This window comes from Nannobrachium achirus (assembly GCF_963921795.1).
Source record: "Nannobrachium achirus genome assembly, chromosome: 12".
Lineage (NCBI taxonomy): Eukaryota > Metazoa > Chordata > Actinopteri > Myctophiformes > Myctophidae > Nannobrachium > Nannobrachium achirus.
In genome coordinates this window covers 28416250-28440695 of record NC_137832.1, presented here as the reverse complement: position 1 = coordinate 28440695, position 24446 = coordinate 28416250, and the positions used below count along the sequence as shown (strand labels likewise).

At 45.1% G+C, this 24446-nt stretch overlaps 2 protein-coding genes across 4 annotated transcripts in view; both read right to left on the bottom strand.

Annotated features, from left to right (window-relative positions):
• Positions 1-339: 339 nt before the first annotated feature.
• On the bottom strand, positions 340-1762 carry LOC308295498 (uncharacterized protein; the record flags this gene model as incomplete). The annotated part of the gene is made up of 5 exons (XM_080738549.1): positions 1714-1762; positions 1496-1580; positions 1161-1260; positions 698-771; positions 340-596 (listed from the first exon to the last, which is right to left on the bottom strand). The coding sequence occupies exons 1-5, from the start codon at positions 1714-1716 to the stop codon at positions 340-342; spliced, it is 519 nt and encodes a 172-aa protein (XP_080594675.1). The 5' UTR covers positions 1717-1762.
• A 19310-nt stretch (positions 1763-21072) lies between these two features.
• dock5 (dedicator of cytokinesis 5) overlaps positions 21073-24446 on the bottom strand; it is a 56043-nt gene continuing 52669 nt past the window's right edge. For all 3 annotated transcript variants that reach the window (XM_080739646.1, XM_080739647.1, XM_080739648.1), the window contains exons 49-51: positions 24122-24272; positions 23695-23813; positions 21073-23531 (exon numbers count right to left, since the gene is read on the bottom strand). In XM_080739646.1, the coding sequence (XP_080595772.1) occupies positions 23430-23531; positions 23695-23813; positions 24122-24272 (372 nt within the window). In that variant the 3' untranslated portion in view covers positions 21073-23429. The remainder of the gene's footprint in view (positions 23532-23694; positions 23814-24121; positions 24273-24446) is intronic.

Below are 24446 nucleotides of genomic sequence, written 5' to 3'. Positions count from 1 at the left end.
TGGGGGTCCTTCACATGAAAAGGTTTGAGAACCACTGACATAGTAGTCTCTCAAGAACAGACTAACTGAGCTCCAGTTAAATGATAAGGACCTTTTCTTTGACGATGGCTGGCCAGATTGTTGACATACAAACATCGGTTTTTCAAAAAAATCTTAGAAGGATTCAAAAGACACTTATGTAATCGGGTCAAAAATCTAATTTTCACGATTTTTCAAAAATAGCAGATCTACAAGCTCGCAGCGCGGCACTCGGTGCCGCGCTGTGAGCTTGTATATCTGCTATTTTTCAATAGTTAAAGCATAAAATATTGCGTCATAATGTGTTCAGGCCTAAATGGGTTAAGTTTGCCATCTGTGCTTACCTGCGGAGAGGGTCTTTCTTTCTCTCGCTGTGGAGGTTGGCTGTTTCTCAGGTGCTGTGTAGAATTGTGGGGCAGAGGAAGGCTTGGTCAGGGTAACTGCGTCATCACTGGGGCGTTTGACGCCACAGAGAGCACGTTGTGAAGACTCTGGCCTTCCGGTGAGGGTCACGGCATCATCACTGGGGCGTTTGACGACACAGAGAGCATGTTGTGAAGACTCTGGCCTTCCCTGAGCTGTAAGAATTACATGCAAGTCACAAAAGAACAATTGAGTTGCTATACGTGTGCCAACACAAGGACTACAACGCACTGATATAGCAAACTATGTGACTCACTCGATAAGGGGTCTGGCTCTTCATGTGCTGTGAGGGCAGGTGGGGTCACAGATGGAGCTTTCACCACTTTCTTTCTGCAGAGGCAGGACAATAAAGTCATCTCCCCATTCACTTAATCGCTTTCCTAAGTATTACTTATTATTCTTGAAAATCCTCTAAAACCAGAGAGCAGAACGGGTTAGAGCAGTGATTTGCAATTCTAGGTTAAACCCCTTTACGGATATCATAATCTAGCAACAACCACTACAAAATATCGTGTTTAATTCTTACGCAGAGCATGATTCTCTTTTTTTGGACATAGTTTGGAGGGGCTGCAAATAAAATTAAGGCAGGGTGAATACATTTGCTGGTGCATCTTTTCTTTTTTTTAAAGGCTTAAAATCCCTAATTGAACAGTACTAATTGGATTTTGTCTTTGTTCAACATGTCTCAGTGGCGTTTGTCTTGAGTCTCGGTGACCTACCTTGACTTCTTGGTCTTGTTTTTTGGCAGCTTTCTTTTAATGTTCACATTCTTGACAGAACACACCGCCCCATCATAGTATTTCACAGTGCATGTCCTTGCTGTCAACACACAGAGAAACATGGACATATTTATCACTAAAACTATGTCTACTTTATGCCATCATGCAGTGGTGATAAGTACCCAGATGTAATAGAGCATCTGCAAGCTCAATGTTAGCTTAATGTGAGCTTGTAGATCGGCTTCTTTCAAATAGCCTATGTCTAAAGTAGCGGTTAATGTGTGTTTTGCCATTTACAACACTGTCTTTGTGACATGCGTTTCAGTGATTCAAACCTCTCTCGTTGACTTTGGTTACTTTTGCTGAATAGTAGCGAGAGTCTGTCCACTGGGCCAAGACACGCTCTCCTACACAAAAGTCCTGGAAAGCAAAAAAGCAGGTTTAGTACACCTTTTAAGACCCTTTTACGTAACAAACCAATCAGTCAACACATAAATACAGGTATGGTATATCGCAAGAACCTCTTATGCTAATATTTGCTAATGCCTCTCACCATTTTGCCGGGTCATCCAGCTTCCTGACCATCGTCTTGATCCTGTTTCTGTAGACTCAAACTATAAATACAAAAGGGGAGGGGGTGTCAAACTCCTGGGATGGGTCCATCAGGGCTCAATGCTAGTGTCTGTTATGCTTAAGTCAATCAATGCCCTACCAGTGTGCTCTAACACAGTGGTTCCCAAACTTGTTAGCCAGTGACCCAAAATATAAATTAGACATTCTTGGAATGAATACTTTAATTTGTTTGAAAATCATGACATTGATTGCTATTTTGATCTATTTAGGAACAATATGTAGGAGGGGAACTCAGATGGGTCCCGACCCATTGTTTGGGAACCAAGGCCCTACTTGGCATTACTTACGTACGTTTTATGCCCATATATGGAGATTCCTATGTTGTCAATATTAAGGACATTATTAAGGATATTGTAATCAATATTAAGGATATATATGGGAATGCCCATATACCTCCCAACCTCTCCGCCTCAACCTCCGACCAGTATCACAGCCACCTCTAATGGGCCCATTCACTTTAATGTAAATACAGCGGATTTTTACACATTAAATATTAATTCTGTGTTGGACCCAGAGCTTCGAAATCTCTTCCAATCCGTCAAAAAGGCCTGGATATGCATTGGAAGAATGTGTAGACCTTTAAACTTTTAAAACAATACAACAGAGGAATATATAAGGATGCAGCAGAGAAGTCGCCTGTCTGCTGGACCTACAGAGAGCCGTTTACACTGATTAATTTAGACCAGGGCTACTCAACTTAAGATGCCTCAGGGGCCACTCAGCAAAATACAAAGGGCCGCAAGCAAAAAATTACGGTCCCATTTTGGATGTTTACAATGATTTTGTAACATACTTCATGACAAGTCTAATAATTAAGTAAACACAAAGAAAACAGACACATTTTTGGGTCTAACAACCCAACTTATTGTATTCTGGGAGAACATTATTGTTGGGTGGGACAATAGGTACTTATCTACACCCCTAAATCAAGTCAAACCACCCCCACAATAGTTGTCAACTTTAAAATACTTTTACTCCACTACAAATATTTAAAACTACTAGTTATTTAGTAGATTTAGATTATTATTGCAAAACATACATTTCCCACTTAAAATAACACATGCACATACCCATAAGGGTCCATTTGGTTACTATCATTTAGCTGAGGACCCACTAGAACTCCCTCAAGGACCCCTGGGGGTCCTCAGACCCCACTTAGAGAACCAATGCTCTAAGCTAATGTAGTCCTTTGCAATAAAAACGGATGTCCCGCGATTATTATATTTTATCATGATCTGCTATTTTCAACACGCAACAACCCCGCAGTACGGTGCTATGGCGAAGCACAAATCAATCAAAACAATCATCTCATCTGCGCTGCTGTGCGACTTTAAATCGTCACAGATGACAAGGGCTATAGGACAATGCATCTGATGACCAATAGAAACTGCAATTGTAAATAGCTACAGTACACAATGCCATTATTATGCAGGCCTATACATTAAGCAATCAACGTCAGACAATGAACTCGATAGTCTTTTTTTATTTGTGAATGTACAATAATGTCAACGAATAAAGCTTAATTTTATGGGGGAATAACTTCACGGCTAGTTATTTGAACAATCATTTGTTTGCGCGAGTGTTTGTTTCTTTTAGCAAACTGGGATAATCTTTGAATGGTTTATGCTTGTGTCGCAACGTGAATATCGATCCGAAAACAAGGTGCCGCGCGTCGGAGAGAGCCTCCCCGCTCCGAGTATGCGTGTGGCTCGCCTCGCAGCTGGATTTGGCCCAGGGGCGTCAATTGGGTATGGCAGGGGTATGCATCTGCCATACCTTGGCTACAGGGGGAAATAATAAAATGTACTTTTCATTGTGCCTGTTGCTAAGGTATGGCAACATGACTGGTGTCTTGCACGTGCGCGAAGGCGCGCGTGCAAGACACCAGTCATGTTGCCATACCTTACCTTTTTCTGAACTGACGCCACTGATTTGCTCGGCTCGCTGCATATCCATGGAGAAAGAGAGAGGCACCTCGCGAAAACTCTCTGGAGAGAAGATTATATTCCTCATCCAGCAAAAGTATTCACGTTGATGTTGTGCTTGTGCGCGAATGAAACCCACTGATTTATAACTAGTTTACAGCCTGCAACTAATCGCTGCTGCTGCCTTTGCTGCTGCGTGATGCCTGCTTCGAAAGAAAGGCTGGTAGGCGAGGTTAGCTTCGAAAGCACTCAGTCTACCCAGTGTGTGAAATGAACAGAGGCGGTGGTAACAGCCTATCAGCGTCAGCCTATCAGTCGTTGTCATAGAGATGACAACCCATACCCCGGCATCAGCCAATCAGCGTGCCGTTCTCTCTCTCTCTCGCACACAGATTTCAGAGCGCATGCAATGAAGTGGAATACAAAGAAAAGTGGAAAAAAAACGTGTATTTTTTTTTTTTTTAATAATTCGTCCTGGGTCCGGTCGGCGGTGCCTCGCGGTCCGGACGTGGACCGCGGTCCGCCTATTGAGGACCCCTAATTAGGCTATTATAATAATATAACCCAAGATTATGCCATTTTATAAAAAAAAATAAAAAAAGATTTTTTTAAAAACAGACCTACAAGCTCCCAGCACGACGCATCCACAACGCGTTGTGAGCTTGTAGGTCTGCTATTTTATTTGCGACACCCTTGTACTGCGAAGTATAAATTAGGCTTCTTTCCCAGAACAGAACGGCGGATTTAGACTCAGGTTTATACTCTCCAATACTAACCAAAGTGAATGGGCCCATTAGAAAAGAAGTCAATCCAGAAAAATCAGTAAAATAAATAAAAAAGACATTGAAAATACTGTTGAGAACACAGTAGCAAATGCTGATGATTCAGCATGTTTAAATATTGTTAACGTTACATTCATGCCAAATAATTACCTGTGCTACCATGACAAGAGGGAGAAGTACGGAGACGTCTGCAGTGCCTTGCACAAACTTGTTAATTCAACACACCAGGCAGTGATTAGCACTGGCTGTGGTCGGTGGGGGAGGGGAGGAGAACTTGTCTGTGACCGAACTGAAACTGCTGCATGCCCCCCCTCCCTCTCTCTCTATCGTCTCCCTGCCACAGTATTTCTACTAAAATATAAAAAAAAACATCTCATCTGCGCTGCTGTGCGACTTTAAATCGTCTGTCCACGCAAATAATGTCGAGAAACATGATCGACAGTATTGCATTACAACATGCAGATCATCACAGTGACTTTGTCACCAGCTAAAAAACGTTTAGTTTTTAGTCCTTAAGTTAAAAGTCTCATTCTTGATAAGATATGTGCAGTGGATCTGTTTAAACACAAGATGCAGGGTCACCCTACTATAAAATATATACAGAATCACTTGTAAACTTACCTTATCGTTTATAATGATGTGACTTGCATGTAATGTTGAAAATTTCCCGGTAAGTTCTCCAGACTCCAGTAATGTAGTGACGTATTGTATGCATGAATGGCCTACGGCCTCAAATCCAATGAAATTGTCGTCTAAGAGACACGTGTCTGGCACGTCACTGGCCTGTCGCTTCTCATTGGCTAAATGTGTGTAACATTAGCACACCATAGCAGTACCATTTGCGGTCGCTGGGGGGAGCACTTGTAACACACTAGTAGCACACTACTCAGAGATTAAAGACCTTGTGTGCCATTTGAAAAAAAAGCTCTGGGCATAGTAATTCATTGTTCTGGATTGATTTAACGCTCTTCTCATGTGGGGACTAATACTTAGGTGCCCACATGGTTTTTTAGTCCCCATGTCGTGACTGTGCTATCATGTGGAAGTCCCCTCGTGGTAGCAATTGCAAACCCACACACACACACACACACACACACACACACACACACACACACACACACACACACACACACACACACACACACACACACACACACACACACACACACACACACACACACACACACTCCCAAATAAGGAGTTCCACACTGATGTCATCAATGTGGCACTCAATCTACACCACATCTGCAGTGACATCACCAAGCCGTCAACATGGCCTAAATCCAGTAAAGTAACTACTATGTACATTTTCTCAAGTACTGTACCTAAGTACATTTTTTTGTTACTTTTACTTTACTGGAGTATTTCCAATTTTCTGTACTTTAATTATACTCCACTACATCTCAGAGGCAAATATTGTACTTTTACTCCAGTACAATTATTTTAAAACTTTTGTTATTGATTAATTTGAATGTCCAGCAGGCACGCACACACATAGGCATCAAAGGAGGCTTGAGCCCCTGCCCTTTTATCCGTCTGTAAAAAGTGCCCTCTCCATACCATGAATGCACTTTTTACTATGGTGAAATAAATGCAAATGCCCTCTTTCCATGCCATAGCCGAAGGCAGCATTCAAGAGAATTGCCTTGAACAAACTTTCCAGAACTTGAATGCAGCATCTTATGTTGACAGAATTGCCCTCTCTGTGTAGAAATCCATGCTGTTACGCCACATCTCCAGTATTGACTTTATTATACTAACTTCAGAGTGGTATCAAGCACCGAAAATAGCCGACCTCCAAGCTCAGGTCTGCTCGATATTTCCACCAAAAGGGCCTTTTTAGAAATTTCAGCCCCTGCCTCTAACATTCTCTGCACGTCCCTGATGTCCAGTCCATATGGCGCTGATCAGAGCAGTGGTCACCGATTCACATCCGTCCGTCCGTCCGTCCATCCATCCATTCACATGCACACAATTTACTGTACTGTAATGTTGTTATAGTCAGCAGACACACTATTATATAGCAGGGCAGGCTATTGTATTTAATCTGGATAATACTCAATGATGACTAATAAGAAGAAAAGAGTTTGCGGTGAACTCTGGAGTAAAAAACTCTTATACTGGTCAGCAATCTAGCTAATCTTGTAGTTGTTGAGTAGCTATAACTTGGATCTTTATATAATTTGCAAACTACTGTATTCTTGGCTTTTAAATCTTTACATCTCTACATTTCGTTCTCTTTTCTAATGCCTGTTATATTCTGCTCAAGGCTCTCAGGGTGCCCTTTGTGTGTGTGTGTGTGTGTGTGTGTGTGTGTGTGTTTAGATTTGCTCAGTTCATCTTGTAAATGTCCAGTTCATCATTTTAAGGGAGGATAAGAACAAGATAATATTTTTGATTGATGCACAAATCAATTGCCTAAATCATTTAATCCACACGAATGCAGTAAATATACCAGTAATTCAAGCAACTTGCCTCATAAATACACATTTATTTGACATTTGACTAAAAACACTTCAGCATAAAGCTTTAAAGTGTTATTGCCAGTGTCTAAATATGATCTTAATTGCATTTCAAGAAGCAAACATGGGGGTAAAACACTATCAAAACAGGCCTATTACTATTAGTTCCCCTTTTACACTGTAAAATCCTGAGTGTTAATTTATCTCAAGTCAGAGTGAACAAAAGCAACCAATGTCTGTATTAAATAGTATTTTACTGTGTACACAGTAAAATAATCATAAGTAACCTCAGGTTTCGATTGTGTTACATCAATACCCTATAATAAACTTCATAACACTTTCATTTTAAAGAACTAAGGCCTCATTAGCTAGTGTCAGAGCATAGTTTATGACATTGTAAAATAACGTCATGCTTGAATAAACAGGGTTGTTATTATAATTCTGCCAGGTACAGAATGTAAAACAAACAAGGTCTGCAAAATGAGTTGTCAACTAATGTTGTATGGCAAACATAGCTCCTGAAGGTGACTCAAAGGTGATGCCCCCTCCTTTATTCATGTAAAAATGGCTCTGTTTTCTGGTGTTTTGTAAATGTGTGGTCATGCTCCAGGAATAGTAATTTGCATTGGGTATAAGCCCTATATACGTATAGTGTAATCTGTGACTTGGCTGAGTTGTTATGGTTAATGGTGCTCTCACAGTGGTGGAAAAAGTACTGTTTTACGGGTACACATTATAGTGTATTATTATTTTATGCTTTAACTATTGAAAAATAGCAGATATACAAGCTCACCCGAGTGCCGCGCTGTGAGCTTGTATATCTGCTATTTTTGAAAAATCGTGTCTTTTGAATCCTTCTAAGATCTTTTGAAAAAACCCATGTTTCTATGTCAGCAATCTGGCCAGCCATCGTCAAAGAAAAGGTCCTTTTCACTTAACTGGAGCTCAGTTAGTCTGTTCTTGAGAGACTACTATGTCAGTGGTTCTCAAACCACGTGAAGGACCCCCAAAATGATATTTATTACCCCCATCAAGGACCCCCATCTCAAAATATTTAGTTCCAGGGACCACCCAGAAGCAAAATCTGAGACATTTTCAAGACTTTTTCAAAAATAGCAGATCTACAAGCTCGCAGCGCGGCACTCGGTGCCGTGCTGTGAGCTTGTATATCTGCTATTTTTCACTGGTTAAAGAATTCAATAATTCTAGGCCTAAATGGGTTAAGTAAAAGTAGAAAGAAATACTACAATGCCACAATGCAGAAATACTATGTTACAAATAAAAGTCCTGCATTAAAAGTACTCAAAGAAAACAGCAGATCTACAAGCCCACAACGCATGCAAAGGAAATATCTGTACATCCACTTGACTCAGATTCACGTGCGTTGGACAGTAACACATGACCATTCATGAAGAAATATTAATGAAGAAAAATCCTGCACAGTGCTCTTGCTAAGCAGCAGCATTGTTATTCAAGCATTGACGTTTTGGTCCCTCTGGACCTTCATCAAGAGTGTCTATAATCTATATACCGTAGAGCGAATAGAATAGAATATGACATGGTCGATGTATGTTTTGTAATACTAATCTAAATCTACAAATAATTGCAGTGGAGTAAAAAGGTGAAGTTTACCAGAAGAGGTGGAGTGTAAGTATAAAGTATTGAAAAATGTCAATACTCAAGTAAAGTATAAGTACCTCAAAATTGCACTTAAGTACAGTACTTGAGTAAATGTAGGCCTACTTAGTTACTTTCCATCACTGCATTACAGTATGTTGTCCGGATATGCATAATAAACACTGCATCTTCCACATCCTGTGACCTCGCCCTATCACCAGGCAAATACTTTGCCACAATTCCCTACTGTCAACACAGATGCAAATCACGGTTAAAGCTTGCATATAAAGGCTCATGGCAGTTGTGTTTACCTTGCAGTGCCACAGCTAATAAATGTCCTTAGGTGACTGGTTAAATAAACAAACAAAGAATCTGAGTCAGACAGCCAATCCTATTAGGAATGAGAAAGGTGAACGAAGAGAGAGGACTTTTTAATGAGGTCTGAGACGATGAAATTCCTGATCCAACCCAAAGGCACCTGTATATAGGAGGTAAAGTTGTGGTTTTCTTTTTCAAATCACAGTTCTATGGTTGCTTGATATATTTTTCAAACGCACACTTGACATGCTTTTATGTTATTTCAGTATAATTAAAAACATCAAACGATTATTTGGAATGGATTTATATACAAAGCTAAAAGTGTCAATCTTTTCCCCAGGCAAAGTGACAAAACCCTGCTGAATCCATTGAAATGAAGAATTTTCTCCTGAACACCTCTAAAGAAACCACTGAATTCTTTACATCAGATGATCTTTGAAAACTGATCTTTGAACTCTTCTTCAGTCCCTCTTTTTTGTCGTTCCCCCCCGCCCCCTCCCAACTACATGTAAAGCAGCCTCAGAAACATCTTGCTGGTGATACCTCAAGTGGTACAAAGGTTGGAGCCGATCTGAAAAAAGAGAGTTCAGATATCTCCTCTGCATTAATTGTTTAGGGATTAAGCAAAGAGAGCAGCATCATGCTGGGTGCTAATAAGTTAGCCATCTGGGCAATGACAGGCCTGTTGGCTGTGACAACCGTGTTCTTTAATCTATACATCTTCCTGATGAGCCTGTTGCATTACAAGCAAAACAAGCGGTGGACAGCAAGCGAAACCATCATCACAGCGCTGTCTCTGGCCAACGGTGCCCATCAGCTCCTCAGCTACTTCTGGATGACTATGGACGAGGTGGACGGAGAGTGTCGCCTCTCCCAGATGGCCTACTCCGTCATGCTCCTGCTAACGTTCAGCCTCAAGTTCACCATCATGTGGACCTCGGGCTTCCTGACATTCTACTACAGCACGAAGCTGGTGGCGACGCCCAACCAGTGCTATACCAAGATTCGAGCCGCCATCCTGAAGCACGTGACCATGATCATTTTCCTCATTCCCGCGTGTGGCCTCGCCACGTGCATGCCCATGCTGGTGGTGCTCCACCATGAGAACGACGATGGGCACGTCGCGGGCAAGGACTGCGGGGTCATGATACCCGACACCACCCCAGGTAAGTAGGGATGCACCAAATATTCGGCCACCGAAAATATTCAGCCGAATAGTGCCAAAAACGCATAATATCGGTTTCGGTTCGGTCGAATTTTACGGACGAATAAATATTACCGAATATTACTGAATACCAAATACCGAATATTAACGAATACTGAATACTACCGGTTACCATTGATATTTCTTTATTATGCAATAATTCAACTATATGGCATGTTAATATTTTGAGACATATGGTCTTTTATTACAAATGTACTACACAAAAGTAAATAAATAATTCTACACAATAAATAAATATATGTTTGAAATAACTGATCTCAATATGGAGTATGGACCCTTATACTTTTTGCCATAATCATGTAGCTCTACAACAGAGGCACAGCCATGAGAGCAATGGTACAAAAAATATATTAAGAATTCGGCTATTCGCTCAAGTCGGCCAAGTGTTTCCTATATTCGGTATTCGGTTTTCGGCCAAGAATGTTCCTTTCGGTTCATCCCTACAGGTAAGGTCTACGAAGCCCTGTATCTGGTCATAGCCGACGTACTGCCGGGGATGCTGATGATGAAATGCTGTCTCTCCATCTCTGTCCACCTGGCCATCCACCTACGCAACATGAAGGCCAGTACCAACGGCGCACATGGACCAAAGCTGGGCTCTCAGATGAGGGTGATCCGCATGACTCTGACGCTGGTGTTTGCCTTCCTGTGCTTCGTGGTGGTCGACCTGTATGTGCATTATGAGATCGCGGTCAATCACGAGAACGCCATTGTTCTCACCTTCTTCTTCACGTCCATCTACACCACCGTCAGTGCCATGGTGCTCATTTATGGGAAGAAGAGCCTCTGGAAATCTCTGACTGAGGGTTATAATGTCTGCCTCGATGACTATCCATGTTTGTCTTGTCTAAAAGTGAAAATAGCCCAACCCCCACAGAAAATTTAAAGTTAACAGTTAGGTTTGTCGTGTTGAAATACGGCAAATTAATCCTTATCCTTGAAGATTAGCGGGATTTTGTTGTGAAGCAATGCAGCCATGAATATTTTCTGTGTGATTATTAAAAGTACAGTATCATCATTTGCATAATTTTAAATAAAGTGTGTACTTAACATAGTTCAGTAACTGAACTATGTTAAACCTTTTCTTCTGGACTATCTTGATTTGATTAGGAAGAGGATTTTTAGCCATGCTAGCAGGTCAGTAGGTTAGTCAGTCCATCCATCTGTCTGTGTAAAAACTAGTGTTTGGATTGCCAATGTGCTGTGCACCATCATACCCTGGAGGATGAACACTAATGATTTTGGTGATCCCGTGGCCTTTCCTCTAGTAGCACAATTTGACCGTGATTAACATTTGCACACAAGATATCTCAATCTAATAGGCAGATTGCAGGATGAACACGTTTGGCTCAAAAACAGTCAAAACATGAATTAATGTGTGGATTTGTGGATGTTATCTTGTTGAGCAAACCAGAATATCATGAGCCAAACATATTTTCTTAATATATCCTTGTAGATCTGCTATTTTTGAAAAATCGTGAAAATGTCTTGAATATTGTCTTCAAGAAATTGTCGTTGAATATTTCAAATCCTTCTAATATTTCTATGTCAGTGGTGCTCAAACTTTTCCATGTGAAGGACCCCGAAAATTATATGTATTTGGCCACGGATCCCCATTTCAAAATATTTAGTTCCAGGGACCCCCCAGAAGCAAAATTTGAGTTACAAATGCTTAAAAATACATAGGCTATATTTGAAGATTTGCACACATTTTCACGTCTTTTCAAAAATAGCAGCTCTACGAGCTCGCTGCGCGGCACTCGCTGCGCGGCACTCGGTGCTGCGCTGCGAGCTTGTATATCTGCTAATTCTCAATAGCTAAATAATTACAGGCCCCTCCACCTTGGGCCCTAGTAACTCAGTCCCACTTTTCCACCCCTTGTGATGCTCCTGTTTGCAGTATGATCCTCAACAGCCAAATAAATAATGCAGCCATTATACTGTATAGTATATCCACAATGACATGGTTGCATGGTGATGATGCAACACAGTGCCCATCTGAAATGTTGAAAAATACACAGAAGTGTGGTGAGAGCACAGACTTTGATACTATAGCAATACATTACATTCTGAGTGCAATACAGCACTCAGAATGTAAATTCTGGTTTGTTCGGTGTTTTCATCCAAGGCTTCTCCGTCATAGCTGCAAATGGGGCGACAGTAGCCTGGAGTTAAAAGAGAAAGCAGCTTGTGACTGGAGGATTGCCCGTTCAAATTCATGCACCAGCTGTGAAAATATGTAGGCAAAAATAACATAACCTGTTTTTATATATATATAAATATATATATATATATATATATAATCTATAGAGACACAGAAGATATATACAGTATAATGCAATATACAGAATAATCTTTGCAGGGCTCCATTAGTTCATACCCTCTGGCACCACCTAGTGAAGTTCAAAGTGAAGATACAATGGAGTTTCTAATCCCACAGAGGCAGTGGAGCTCCAGCAGCTAAATGGACAAAAAGGGAAAAGGCCATCGTTTCCTTTGATGCAGGGTAACTCGGGCCTGCTTCTATCTCTCCCCACATATCTATCTCTCTCTCTCTCTCTCTATCTCAAGAGAAAGTAACGTGTGTAATGTGTTTAGCTCGGCAGGACCTAGTCTGTCAAAATGACAGGCCGCATAAAAAGGTCAATATTGAATATATCAACTCTAATATCGTCGTTGTGGGGTAAAAACCCTGTATGTCCAAAACCGTTCGTTTTGCATTTATCATTTTAAAAATGATTTAAACTAGTGAAAACAGCCGATCTACAAGCACACAACGCCTCACACCACGAGGCGTTGTGTGCTTGTAGATCTGCTGTTTTCACTACTTTTGTGCGACCGCCTTGTATGATGAAGCAGGGTTTTACTTTGCGAAAGAACGTACACATTTGAAACTTGGAGAGATACAAGGTTTCCACCCGACAGCGACGATATCAACTCTAATATACCTTACTTCTTGAGGATTAAGCCATGTGTGTTTTTTTTTACTTATTTATAGATATATCTAATGTTGGAACGAAACCAAAGTATTTCTCATTAATTGATTTTTCTTCTCCCTTCCTCTTGTAATGCAGACCTACCAACCCCGAGTCACACGCAGATACTCTTACAGTCACTTTTCAAGAAGTGCCAGAGTGCCCTTTGCACTCTTAAATGAAGCAATTAGCTGCACGTAGGGCATTTCATATCGCACACGGTTGTAAACACTTCAATCCCAACCACAGAGAGTAGAAAAAGAGTGGAGGTGTGGTTGCCATGGAGATATAGATCAAGATTGGCTTTGGCACTTTACAGAACTGCTCCCACAAGCATGGGCAAACATCACAGTGCAGATCATGCTGACTAGACCTTCTACTGTAGTTTGTGCTCCTGTAACTGTACGGAAGGAGAGTGATATGCCGCTCCCTGGTATCTGACGGGAAGGAACAGGCCATTAGCAGTCCAGATTAGCATAACCGGCGCGCATCACATGACTGATGTGAACATTTTATACCACGCGCCCCCACCCCGCTCCCAAATATCGTCGTTGTCGGGTGGAAACCTTCTATGTCCAAAACCGTTCGTTTTGCGTTTATCATTTTAAAAATGATTTAAACTAGTGAAAACAGCCAATCTAAGCACACAGCGCCTCGCGGCGCGAGGCGTTGTGTGCTTGTAGATCTGCTGTTTTCACTACTTTCGTGCGACGGCCTTGTATGATGAAGCAGGGCTTTGCTTTGCGAAAGAACGTACACATTTGAAACTTGGGAGATACGAGGTTTCCGCCCGACAACGACGATATACAGTAGCAGTCTAAAAAGCAGGTCGGAGGCACCGTTTTGTTTACAGCGAACACTATTGACCTTTAATTAACATTTACACATGGTTTGTTGTATGCTTCAAGAGAAGTGGCGCTCGCTCTCCAAATGCGCCACCCATCTGCTGCCAGATTGCCAACTGCAGCTTGTTTTCAAAAAACATGCAAATGGATAAATCTCTATTGCCTGTTGTGAATGTTTGAGAATTAATGGAACTGTTTTTAACACAAGTGGAACTGTAATGGGTACATTATACATTATATACATTATTGGCATCGAAAGGTTTCGTACGAAACCATGGTTTTCTTAGTTTAGGAGAAATGCACTCCTCTTGGGTTATCGCGCCTCCTAGCGTGCGATACAGAGCTACACATATGCTCCCGAATGACAAAGTCGGAGGGTATGCCAGTCAAAACGCCCCGCCCCAACCGTGGGCATAAGGCGCGAGACTGGCATGTGTACTTCCTCTTAACAACACCGTTCCTCTGCACGCAAAATGCGCGCGAAGGGGCGTTTGAGGAGTGCATTTCTCCTAAACTAAGAAAACCATGGTTTCGTACGAAACCTTTCGTTTTCTGTCATTTACTCGAAATGCACTCCTCTTGGGTCACATAAACCCCCGGAAGCGCACACCCTCAAATTCCGCCCGCTCCGCCTGACAGGAGACCACACCCCCGGCGTGGCCCCTCCCCCACGGAGCCCCGAGCCCACCGGACTCGAGAGCGGAAGAAAGTAGAAAGACCCTGACAGACCGAAATCCGCCTCATGAACTAATAGGCCGACCAGGTCCGCCTCATAAAACCCTGACAGGCTGGAGCCCGCCTACTCACTAATAGGCCCACTAGCAGCCGTTTTATAAGGAAACAGGGTCCCCCCCTTTTACCGAGAGCAAAGGGACTTGGTCTCAGCTATAAAAAAGGGGGGAAAAAGTCTTTAACTAGAGGAGGCGGCAACACCCAGGACCGAATGCGCCAATGAAGATGGAGCCACGTCCAAATGGTAAAAAACCACAAAAGTCGACGGAGTCGACCAGTTAGCCGCCGAACAGATCTCTTGGATCGATACACCCCTGGCTAGAGCCCAGGAGGTCGACATTCCCCTAGTGTCATGAGCCCTTAGGCCCTCAGGAACCGGGACTTTAGCACAAGTGTAGGCCATCTTTATGGCCTGCACAATCCACCTTGAAAGTGAAGCTTTAGCCACCGCTTTCCGTCTAGGACCACTTTTAAAAGTGACAAACAGTTGGTTTGACGCTCTAATAGCCCTCGTCTTCTCACAGTAAATCCTCAAGGATCTTACCGGGCAAAGACAATGTAGACGCCTATCCTCCTCCGAAGAAAACGGAGGAGGATGAAAAGCCACCAACTCGGTTGGCTCATGTATAATCACACGGTTCTTTGGGACAAACGCCAAATGGGGTTTTAGCAGAACCTTCTTGCCATCCTCACAGAATCTCATGCACACCGGGTCCACCGATAACGCATGTAGATCACTGACTCTCTTGGCTGTAGACAAAGCCAACAAAAGACTAGTCTTAAAACTCAAAAGCTTTAAGCTCGCCGCCTCCAGAGGCTCAAACGGTGGACGGCACAGCCCGTCCAACACCACACCCAAATCCCACGATGGGAAAAGGGACCTAGTAACCGGTTTAAGCTGGTGCACACCCGCTAAAAACCGAGCCACCAGACGGTGCCTACCCACCGTCTTACCCTCAAAGCCCACATGGCACGCTGACAGCGCCGCCAAGTAACCTTTAATGGTAGAAAAGGCAAGACCACTTTCTAGCTTTTCCTGAAGGAAATTCACAACAAGCTGGACCGGAGCCTCAAACGCCACCACCGGCGACGTACGCTCCGCACACCAGTCTTCAAAGATCCTCCACCTCTTATCATAAGCCGACCGCGTGGACGAAGCCCTAGCACTTTGAATAGTCTGAACCGCCCCTGGCGTCAGACCCAAAGCGCTCAAAGACTCCCCTTCACGGGCCAAACCTGAAGGTCTAGCTTCGCCGGGTCGGGATGGAAGATCTCCTGCCCTGCCTGCCGTAGCAGATCTCTGATTGGCGGCAGAGGCAACGGGTTGTCGTAAAGGAGGGGAGATATCTCCGACCTCCACACGCCCCACCCCGGAGCCACCAACAATAGTTTGAGGCCGAACCGCCTGACCCTCTCCAAAGTCTGGGGGATCAGTTCCAACGGAGGAAACGCGTACAGCAGTTCCCTCGGCCAGTCGTGAGCCAGAGCATCCAGCCCCAGTGGGGCTGGCCCCGTCGCAGAGAAGAAAAGTGTACACTTCGCGTTCTCTGCTGACGCGAACAAGTCGACTTGAGGCTGACCGAACCTGCTCCAAATCTGTCTCACCACTCCCGGGTGGAGGGACCAATTCGCATAAAGGGGCTCCCCCCTGGACAGCAGATCTGCTCCGCTGTTCAGAAGCCCCGGAATGTGCGACGCCTTGATCGACGCCAAACGTGGTTCCCACCACAGCGTCAGATCCCGCGCCAGCTGATTGAGAGCCGGGGAGGAGAGGCCCCCCTGCTTGTTGATATAGCACATGGTCGTCGTGTTGTCTGTCCTGATCAACACGTGACACCCTTCCACGAAAGGCAAAAAATGTTTCAACGCCAGAAACACTGCCTTTAACTCCAGAAAATTGATGTGCCGCTTCTGTAGAGCGGAGTCCCAAACTCCCCTCACCGAACGGCCCTCGTGCGTTGCGCCCCAACCACTGAGGCTGGCGTCCGTTGTGATCACTTTCCGTGACACCACCACGCCCATACTGACCCCCTGGGACAGAAGAGTCACGTCCACCCACGGTCTCAGTGCGTACACACACCCCGGGGACACCTTGACCTTGCGGCGACCTTGTGTCGAGTGGATCTTGAGTGCCAACATCCACTTTTGAAAAGGCCTCATATACAGCCTGCCCAGCCTGAGTAGATGGATAGTTGAGGCCATCAGCCCTGACATAATCATGCAGCGCTTGTACGTGACCACTCTGCCCACGCGAAAAGATTTCGCGCAGGCCACGATCTTGACTAATCGCTCCTGTGAGAGTCGAGCCGTCATATTTATTGAGTCCAGCGAGATCCCCAAAAAGGTGGTCTGCTGAGCTGGTGTTAACATACTCTTTTTGAAGTTTATGTTGAACCCCAGAGAGGTTAACTGCGACATCACCACATTGGTGAGACGTGTCACCTCCTCTCTCGAACTTGCGCTTATTAACCAATCGTCCAGGTACGTCGCAAGTCTGATTCCCTGCTGCCGCAGGGGAGCTATAGCCGCTTGTGTCACTTTGACAAACACGCGGGGAGACAGAGAGAGGCCGAACGGGAGAACAGTGTATTCGTACACTTTCCCCTCGAAACCGAACCTCAGGAATTTTCTGTGTGGGGGGTAAATTCCCACATGCTGGTACGCGTCCTTCAAATCGAGGGACGTCCAATAATCGTTGATTCTGATCGAGCGCAATAGCGCTACGTTCGTCAACATTTTGAAACTGTATTTTACCAGAAAATTGTTGAGGGCTTTTAGGTCCAGAATGGGCCTCAGCCCCCCCCCTTTCTTTGGCACAACGAAATAATGAGAATAAAACCCCAGACCGAGCTGATCTGTGGAAACTTCCCTGATCGCTCCTTTCCCCAATAAAGAGTGAATCTCCTCTCTCAGAATCAAAGCGGCCTGCCCCTTTGCATGCGTGAATATCACTCTGTCTGACAAGGGAGGCTGGGTTGAGAATTGTAGCCTGTATCCCTGCCTCACGGTGCGAAGCACCCAGGGACACGGCTTGCATGCTTTCCATTGAGTTAAATGCTTTGACAAAGGATTCTGAATGGGAGCTGACGTCAGACCTAACGGAATGTGATTGATAGGAATGCACGGTATGTGCACCCCCGGACACGACTCTGACGTCACCGGTAACGCGGAAGTCAAAGGGACTCGAGACTGAGACACGTGACTTACTACTGAGCGTGACACCGTCTTGCTGTGAAGCGAGGGCCTTACGTTTAATGCCTTTATCACCGGCGACAACACTTTGTTGCACGGTGGGACAGGAGGCAGAGGAGGAGTGTAAAAAGGAACGCATTCTTGTAAACACGTCCTGTCTAAAACCCTGTTTAATACTGCTGTCGCAGCTCGGGCTGGGATAGCTAAACAAGAAAGACCTCTCTGCAACCTTCTTACCTTGACTGGCGCTTTGGCGCCCTCTCGTGTCGGAAGGGAGGAACACTTGTTGTTCCGGCCCTTGAGTTGAGGCTGTGGAACAATTAAACCTTTTATATTGGAAATGCCCCTTAAGGGGGTTTCCTTGAAGGCTGTTTGTGTTTGTGATTGTGGTACTGGGCATGCATATTTTATATATGGATGTCCCCACTGGGGATTCTCCATTGTGTGTGCATTGTGAAAGAAGAGACCTTGTTTCGCAGACACATTCTTTACTTGGGAGAAAACATTTGGCACAGTAACAAAATTCACATTTACATTGGATTCCTCCACTCTGGGTGGCAGGATCAAAAGTGCACTGTGCTTGCGCGCTGGAGAGCCGTCCATGACCCTGTCTCCGTGCGCTGAGGGTGAGAAGGCCCTCTTTCTCAAAGTGTCATTTTCTCGCCCCTCTCCCACGTCCCCTCACTGCTGCACTGTAGGAAGGGCGAGCTGGTGGGCGCATCTCCTGGTGCTGGGAGCCCTGATTGCTCTGGCTTCTGTTCCTGCTCGTGCCCGAGGAGGAAGACGGAGCTCTAGGAGAACGATGGGGTTTCCCGCCCTGTCGGGGGGGTCCCTGATATCTCTCCCTATTACGGGAAGAGCGTCCTGAGTAGCCTGACTGTTCTTTCCCTTTATCAGGTTTACCCAAAACAGCATCCACCACTTCTTTTTGGGCTTTATTGGTGTCGGTGATGACACGGAGGAAGGGTAACGCTCCCTCGAAGAGACTGTTGGGGGCTGTGTCCAGGCCCCTCAGCTCCTCTCGCCTCTCGCTGGCCTTTGGTTCGTCGCCTTGGAAGGGGACTTTCTGCAGCCACCTGAACCTCTCCATGCTGACAGCGACGTCCATCCCCCTGCCAGCCCATTGGATGGCATGGACGTTGCTCACTATTGCCAGCTGTAGCATGGCATCCCATTCAGCATAGGCTTCAGGAGGGAGGCGGTCCTTGTTTTGGAGCAGCATCTCTGCCATGGCTCCATTCATCAGCCCCACCACGTTTAAACTTTTCACAGAGAGCCCTGCAGCTTTATAAACATTTTTTACCATGTTGGAGACCTTGTTCTCGTCCTTGTTCTTGAACTTGGGCACAGGCTCCTGAGTGAAGGGGCATTCCGTGGGTTTAAACTGGGCACAGAAGAACTGATTAGTGGCGACATCCACAGGGGGAAGGCCGCCCACGCCAAACTTGTCCTCATCCGCCAGTGAGGTTGACAGAGCCATCTTCCCGGGCTCTCTGTGTTCTTTCCATGTGGAATGGAGAGCTTCTTTGAGCCCCGGGGTAGCGGGTAGCTTCTGAGAGCGAGGGACTGGTGTCTGTACCTCTCTCTTGCCCGCAAACTTGATCTCCGTTGAGCTCGCAGGGCGAGGCTCCACTGGCATAGTGAGGCCCATCTTGGCCACCGCCAGCTCAACCACTGCCAGCAGGTCCAGTTCTTGTGGGGTGGATTCTGCTGTGGCGCCCACCTTCTCCTTCTCCACCGCTGCCTTCTTGGCAGGGGCGATGGGGGGGGCTTGGGGTGAGGTGCGAGGGGTGCCGCCATGACGGGGGCTTAGCATCACAATGTCCTCACTTGTCTCCTCTTGAACCAAACCGTCCTCCTCCTCCTCCTCTTCATCTTCCTCCTCTTCTCCTTCCATGGCATCTTCCTCCTCCTCGGAGGTGCCAAACTCGTCCGAGCCGCGAGGCACTTTACGTGGCACGTTCTGTTGGGACGTTAAGAGAGGGGGGAAAGAGGGGGGGGCGGTGACCGTTGGAGTCATCAGGAACGGGTTGGTGGGGTGAGGAGTCCCACTGGTGGCCGCCTCGGCGGCGACCGGAGACAATGGCCCCGCCTGGAGTGGTCCCTGGAGGCTAGCCTGCAGGGCGGCGGAGGCCTGGAGAGGCCCGGTGCTGGTCAAACCAGGACCGGGCGTGAAGGAGAAGCGCGGGGTGGAGCCGAACATGCCGGGTCCACCACTGTGCGCTGTGGTAGAAATAGTGTACATCGGAGCGAAGCTACTGCGGATAGGTTCGCAAACACTAGGAGCCGCCTGGACAAACCTTGCTGCGGTGCTGGAAACAGGCCCGCTTCTTTGTCCTGGCGTGGCGGGGATCTGAGCGCCGTGTTCCATCTGAGCTCCCCGAGCGACGTGGCTTTGTTTGGGCCTTGTAGCGTCCATGTTCATGACCACCAGCAGACGCTGGTGAAGAACGGCCGCGTCCATCGTCGCGCAGAACACGCAGCTGTTTGGGAAGTAGAAACCTTGCCAAGCGTGTTGTAGCTCCAGACAGCCCAGGCAGATGGAATGCGGGTCCTCAGCGGCAATGAAGCGGCTGCACTCCGGATCCCCGCAGCGTCGAGGGAGGGGTGGTGAAAACAGACCCTCGCTAGACATGACGACGGTAAGCTAAGCTAACCTAGGCTAGCCGCTTGTTATCGTTAGCAGCAACAGCGAAGAACAAAACAGAGAAGAACAGACCAAGTTGAACGAAACCCGTGGGTGATGGTCCTACTCACCGCTAAGGCTAAAGTTGAATTCGAACTGATCTTAGACTGAGTAACTTGAAGAATCAATTATTTGTCGTAGAGTAACATGTGTAGACGTCCGTATCTCATGCGTGCAGAGGAACGGAAGAGGAAGTACACATGCCAGTCTCGCGCCTTATGCCCACGGTTGGGGCGGGGCGTTTTGACTGGCATACCCTCCGACTTTGTCATTCGGGAGCATATGTGTAGCTCTGTATCGCACGCTAGGAGGCGCGATAACCCAAGAGGAGTGCATTTCGAGTAAATGACAGAAAACCAAGTGTTTGGCGGTGTGTGTGTGGATATGGAGTTATCCCTGTGAGCAGTGACTTTAGCCTTTATCTATAACATTTTAAATCAATTTGTCATTATTTTCGTTTGGTCAACTTTATTGTCTTGTTCATATAAACATCTCATTTGATCTCGTCATGCCAACAGAATAAATTGTATCATCAGAAAATCTCTCTGATCTTCATTATGAAATGCCTGGTGTACAAACAGTTAGTCCCTTGTAAATCATCTTTACAATATCTAGCAACCCTAAAATACTGGCAATTTAAAATGAACGATTCAAATTGATCACAAGGAGGATTTGAAAGACTCTTGCATGCATAGATTTAGCATTATGAAGGCACACAATAAACTATTGCTATAAAAACAACATCACAAGATGATAATACATGGTTAGTTTAAAATGTATCAGCTTAAAAATAAACTCTGTATTCCTTGAGTGTGCAAAACCATAAAAATCTTGAATGAGATCTTCAATAAAAAATAATTTAAAGTATTTGATAATTAATCCACGAGAGAATGAAAATAAAATCAAAAATAAAACAGGAAATGTTGTACCAACACCTGAAAAGCAGAGTCAAAGTCAAATCATGTACCATACAGTGTTCAAGGTTAACCGAGACGCAACATAGGCTTAATTTACACTTTGTCGATCTGTCTACAAAAATGACGCAGCTTAAGAATAAAAGCGACAACACAGATTGCGCTAGCAGTTTCTTCCGTTGAAAATACGTAATTTGTTGTTGAGTGACACTACCGTGGTACAAAGTATAAGCCCTATTCTGTCATAGGACGTGTCCTGCTCCGTAAATAGCAACATGCAGAACAGAACGCCTATTTGTGGCACAGGACACCGCCGTATGATCAAGTATAAATCAGTCTTACACATCATCGTGATGCCGGTGGGAGGTAAAACCCATTAAGGCCCTGACACACTGAAAGCATCAATCAAGACGCTTGCGTCATCAAATGCACCCTTTGTTTACAATGGCTGTAGCCACGCTGGAGGCTTCAAGTGGTCCAAACCTGTTGAACATGTCTTTCAGAGCTCGCGCAATTTTGGAGAGTCGGCGTGCGGCACAGACAGGACAATTTAAAATTAGCTGGGAAAGGTAACCCATTTTTTACTTTTCTTTTTACTTTAAACTTGTGGGGTTCTTTTCTCCACTTGTTTGACTGTTCTAGAAACCTGAGAAAAGTCAATCTTTTTAAAACGAAAGCGACCATGTGAACAGGGGGACTCCCATGGCGTGCACCATTGATGCTTTGAGTAAGCCAGGGCCTTGAGTTGAGGCTGAGTATTTTGTAATGTAAAACAGCAAAACAAATATTTATAACATTCATGAATTCCATCCAGTGTCTCCAAAACGTTGTGGCTTAAAAAAAAAAAAAAACGTTCTCATCACGATAAAGTCCTAACTGCTAACATTTCCAAAGACCAGCATTGCTATGGATATAATCATTCAGTCACTACCACAAACAGGTACACTATGATAAAAAATAAAATACAAAAATCGTACACTATTTTATTCCCTGCCCTTTGATCAACGTAAATAAAGATTTGATCATACTAGTTACGTTATGCAGCACTTTCCTGTTCCGATATCATGGAATGCCAGTGAACAGGTAGGGGAAAATGAAGGTGATCCAGTGTCAATCCAACACATATACAAAAAAATATTACAAAATTGCAGCTTTGGTCATTCCCTTTTTCATTAAAGTGATCTTTTCTGTATATTACTTCTCTTCAGAGGAGCATTGTGGAACCACAGTTTTGTCGATTCGTAAGAATATACTGACATGAAAGTATGCATTGGGGGGTGCCTTAGCGTATTCGTTCTCTGACTGTAGCATCCTTTGTACAGTATAACAATAGCCCCACACATACAGTATTATGCTTCCTTGGGGGCTTACAACCATATAGGATCCCAAGAGCAGAGGATGACACAGAATTATTAGTGGCTTTCATCAGAAAATATGACCACCCTAAATCTAGCTTACACGCCACGTACTATACTACACGGTCCTGCTACAGTGCTGGCTGCACTGCGAATTAGAACCGTGCGTTTAATCACAGGAGGGTGATGAGCCAGTTGACAGAACAGTGAGGAGTGACTGCGTGTGGAGGAGTGGAGTGTGTGTGTGCAGGGGTGTCACAAGGGGGGGAAAAGTGGGACTGAGTTACTAGGGCCCAAGGTTGGAGGGGCCTTAATCATTTTATACTTTAGCTATTGAAAAATAGCAGATCTATAAGCTCGCAGCGCGGCACTCGTTGCCGTGCTGTGAGCTTGTATATCTGCTATTTTTCAATAGTTAAAGCACAAAATAATGCGTTCCCAGTCTAAATGGGGGGCCCGGAGTGAATCCTTGTACCCAGGGCCCAGAATTTGGTGCGACACCCGTGTGTGTGCGCTCGCGTGTGTGTGTGTGTGTGTGTGTGTGTGTGTGTGTGTGTGTGTGTGCGCGTGCGTGTGTGTGTGCGTGTGTGTGTGTGTGGGTGGTAGCCTCACTGCGGACTGTACTCGTTTGAGGGGAACATTGACTTGCGTGCTTTGGGAGGGGGCGGAGGAGGCTTGCTATCGTGTTTCACAGGTAGCGGAGGAGTGAACTGTGGGGAGAGAAAGAGAGGATGTAGTTAAGCTTTAAAATATTCAGCGTTTGCATTGTTGTGTCGTTTTACTTTATATACCACTGGTATGCACTGGCGGGGGAGAGGGGGGGGGGGAGGGGGGGGGAGTGGCAGAAAATATCTCCTCTACACATGTAGGTACCTCAGAAGGGAAATGGGAGCCGTCAATCTCATGTGGGTGTTTCTTTGGAGGCATGGGTGGGGGGGGCCCCAGTGTGTCACCGGAGTTTGCATCATTGTCGCTGAGAAGAGATGAATAGCCTGCAGGAGAGAAAATAAAAACACTTTCAAACACGTATATACAGTGTGTGTGTGTGTGTGTGTGTGTGTGTGTGTGTGTGTGTGTGTGTGTGTGTGTGTGTGTGTGTGTGCGTGCGTGTGCCCGTGCGTGCATGTACAGGTATGACCCGATTAGGACTACACATAGCAGGTTATGCTTACACAGGTTTTGTATGCAGGCTATTTCTCCATTTCTGTGTGCAAGGCAGATTTTTTTTTATAAAAGAAAATAAAATGATGACATGCAGTGTGGCTTGTGTGTACTGGGTCGGCGCGGCTGTGCTACATACTGGAGCTGCGTGCTGTCTGCTGTGGAGACGCAGGTAAGGGACTCTGAGGGCTGGAGAGGTTGAGCTGGGAGGACGCACCGGGGAACAGGGAGAGAGTCAGCCGTCGATCCCCTAACTGCAAGCTCTTAGGTCTCTGCTGCCTCTCTGGGGTCTGTGATGAACACACATGGGTCCCTTAATTCATGTTTTGGTTTCGTACATTTTGGTCTGAATTATTATTATTTCAAAACATTTTCAAAAAACATTCAAAAAAGAAAAGGCTAACATTTTCATGAATGAGAAATAAATTTAATTATTTCCCCCCCCCCAGTAATTTCATGAAGAA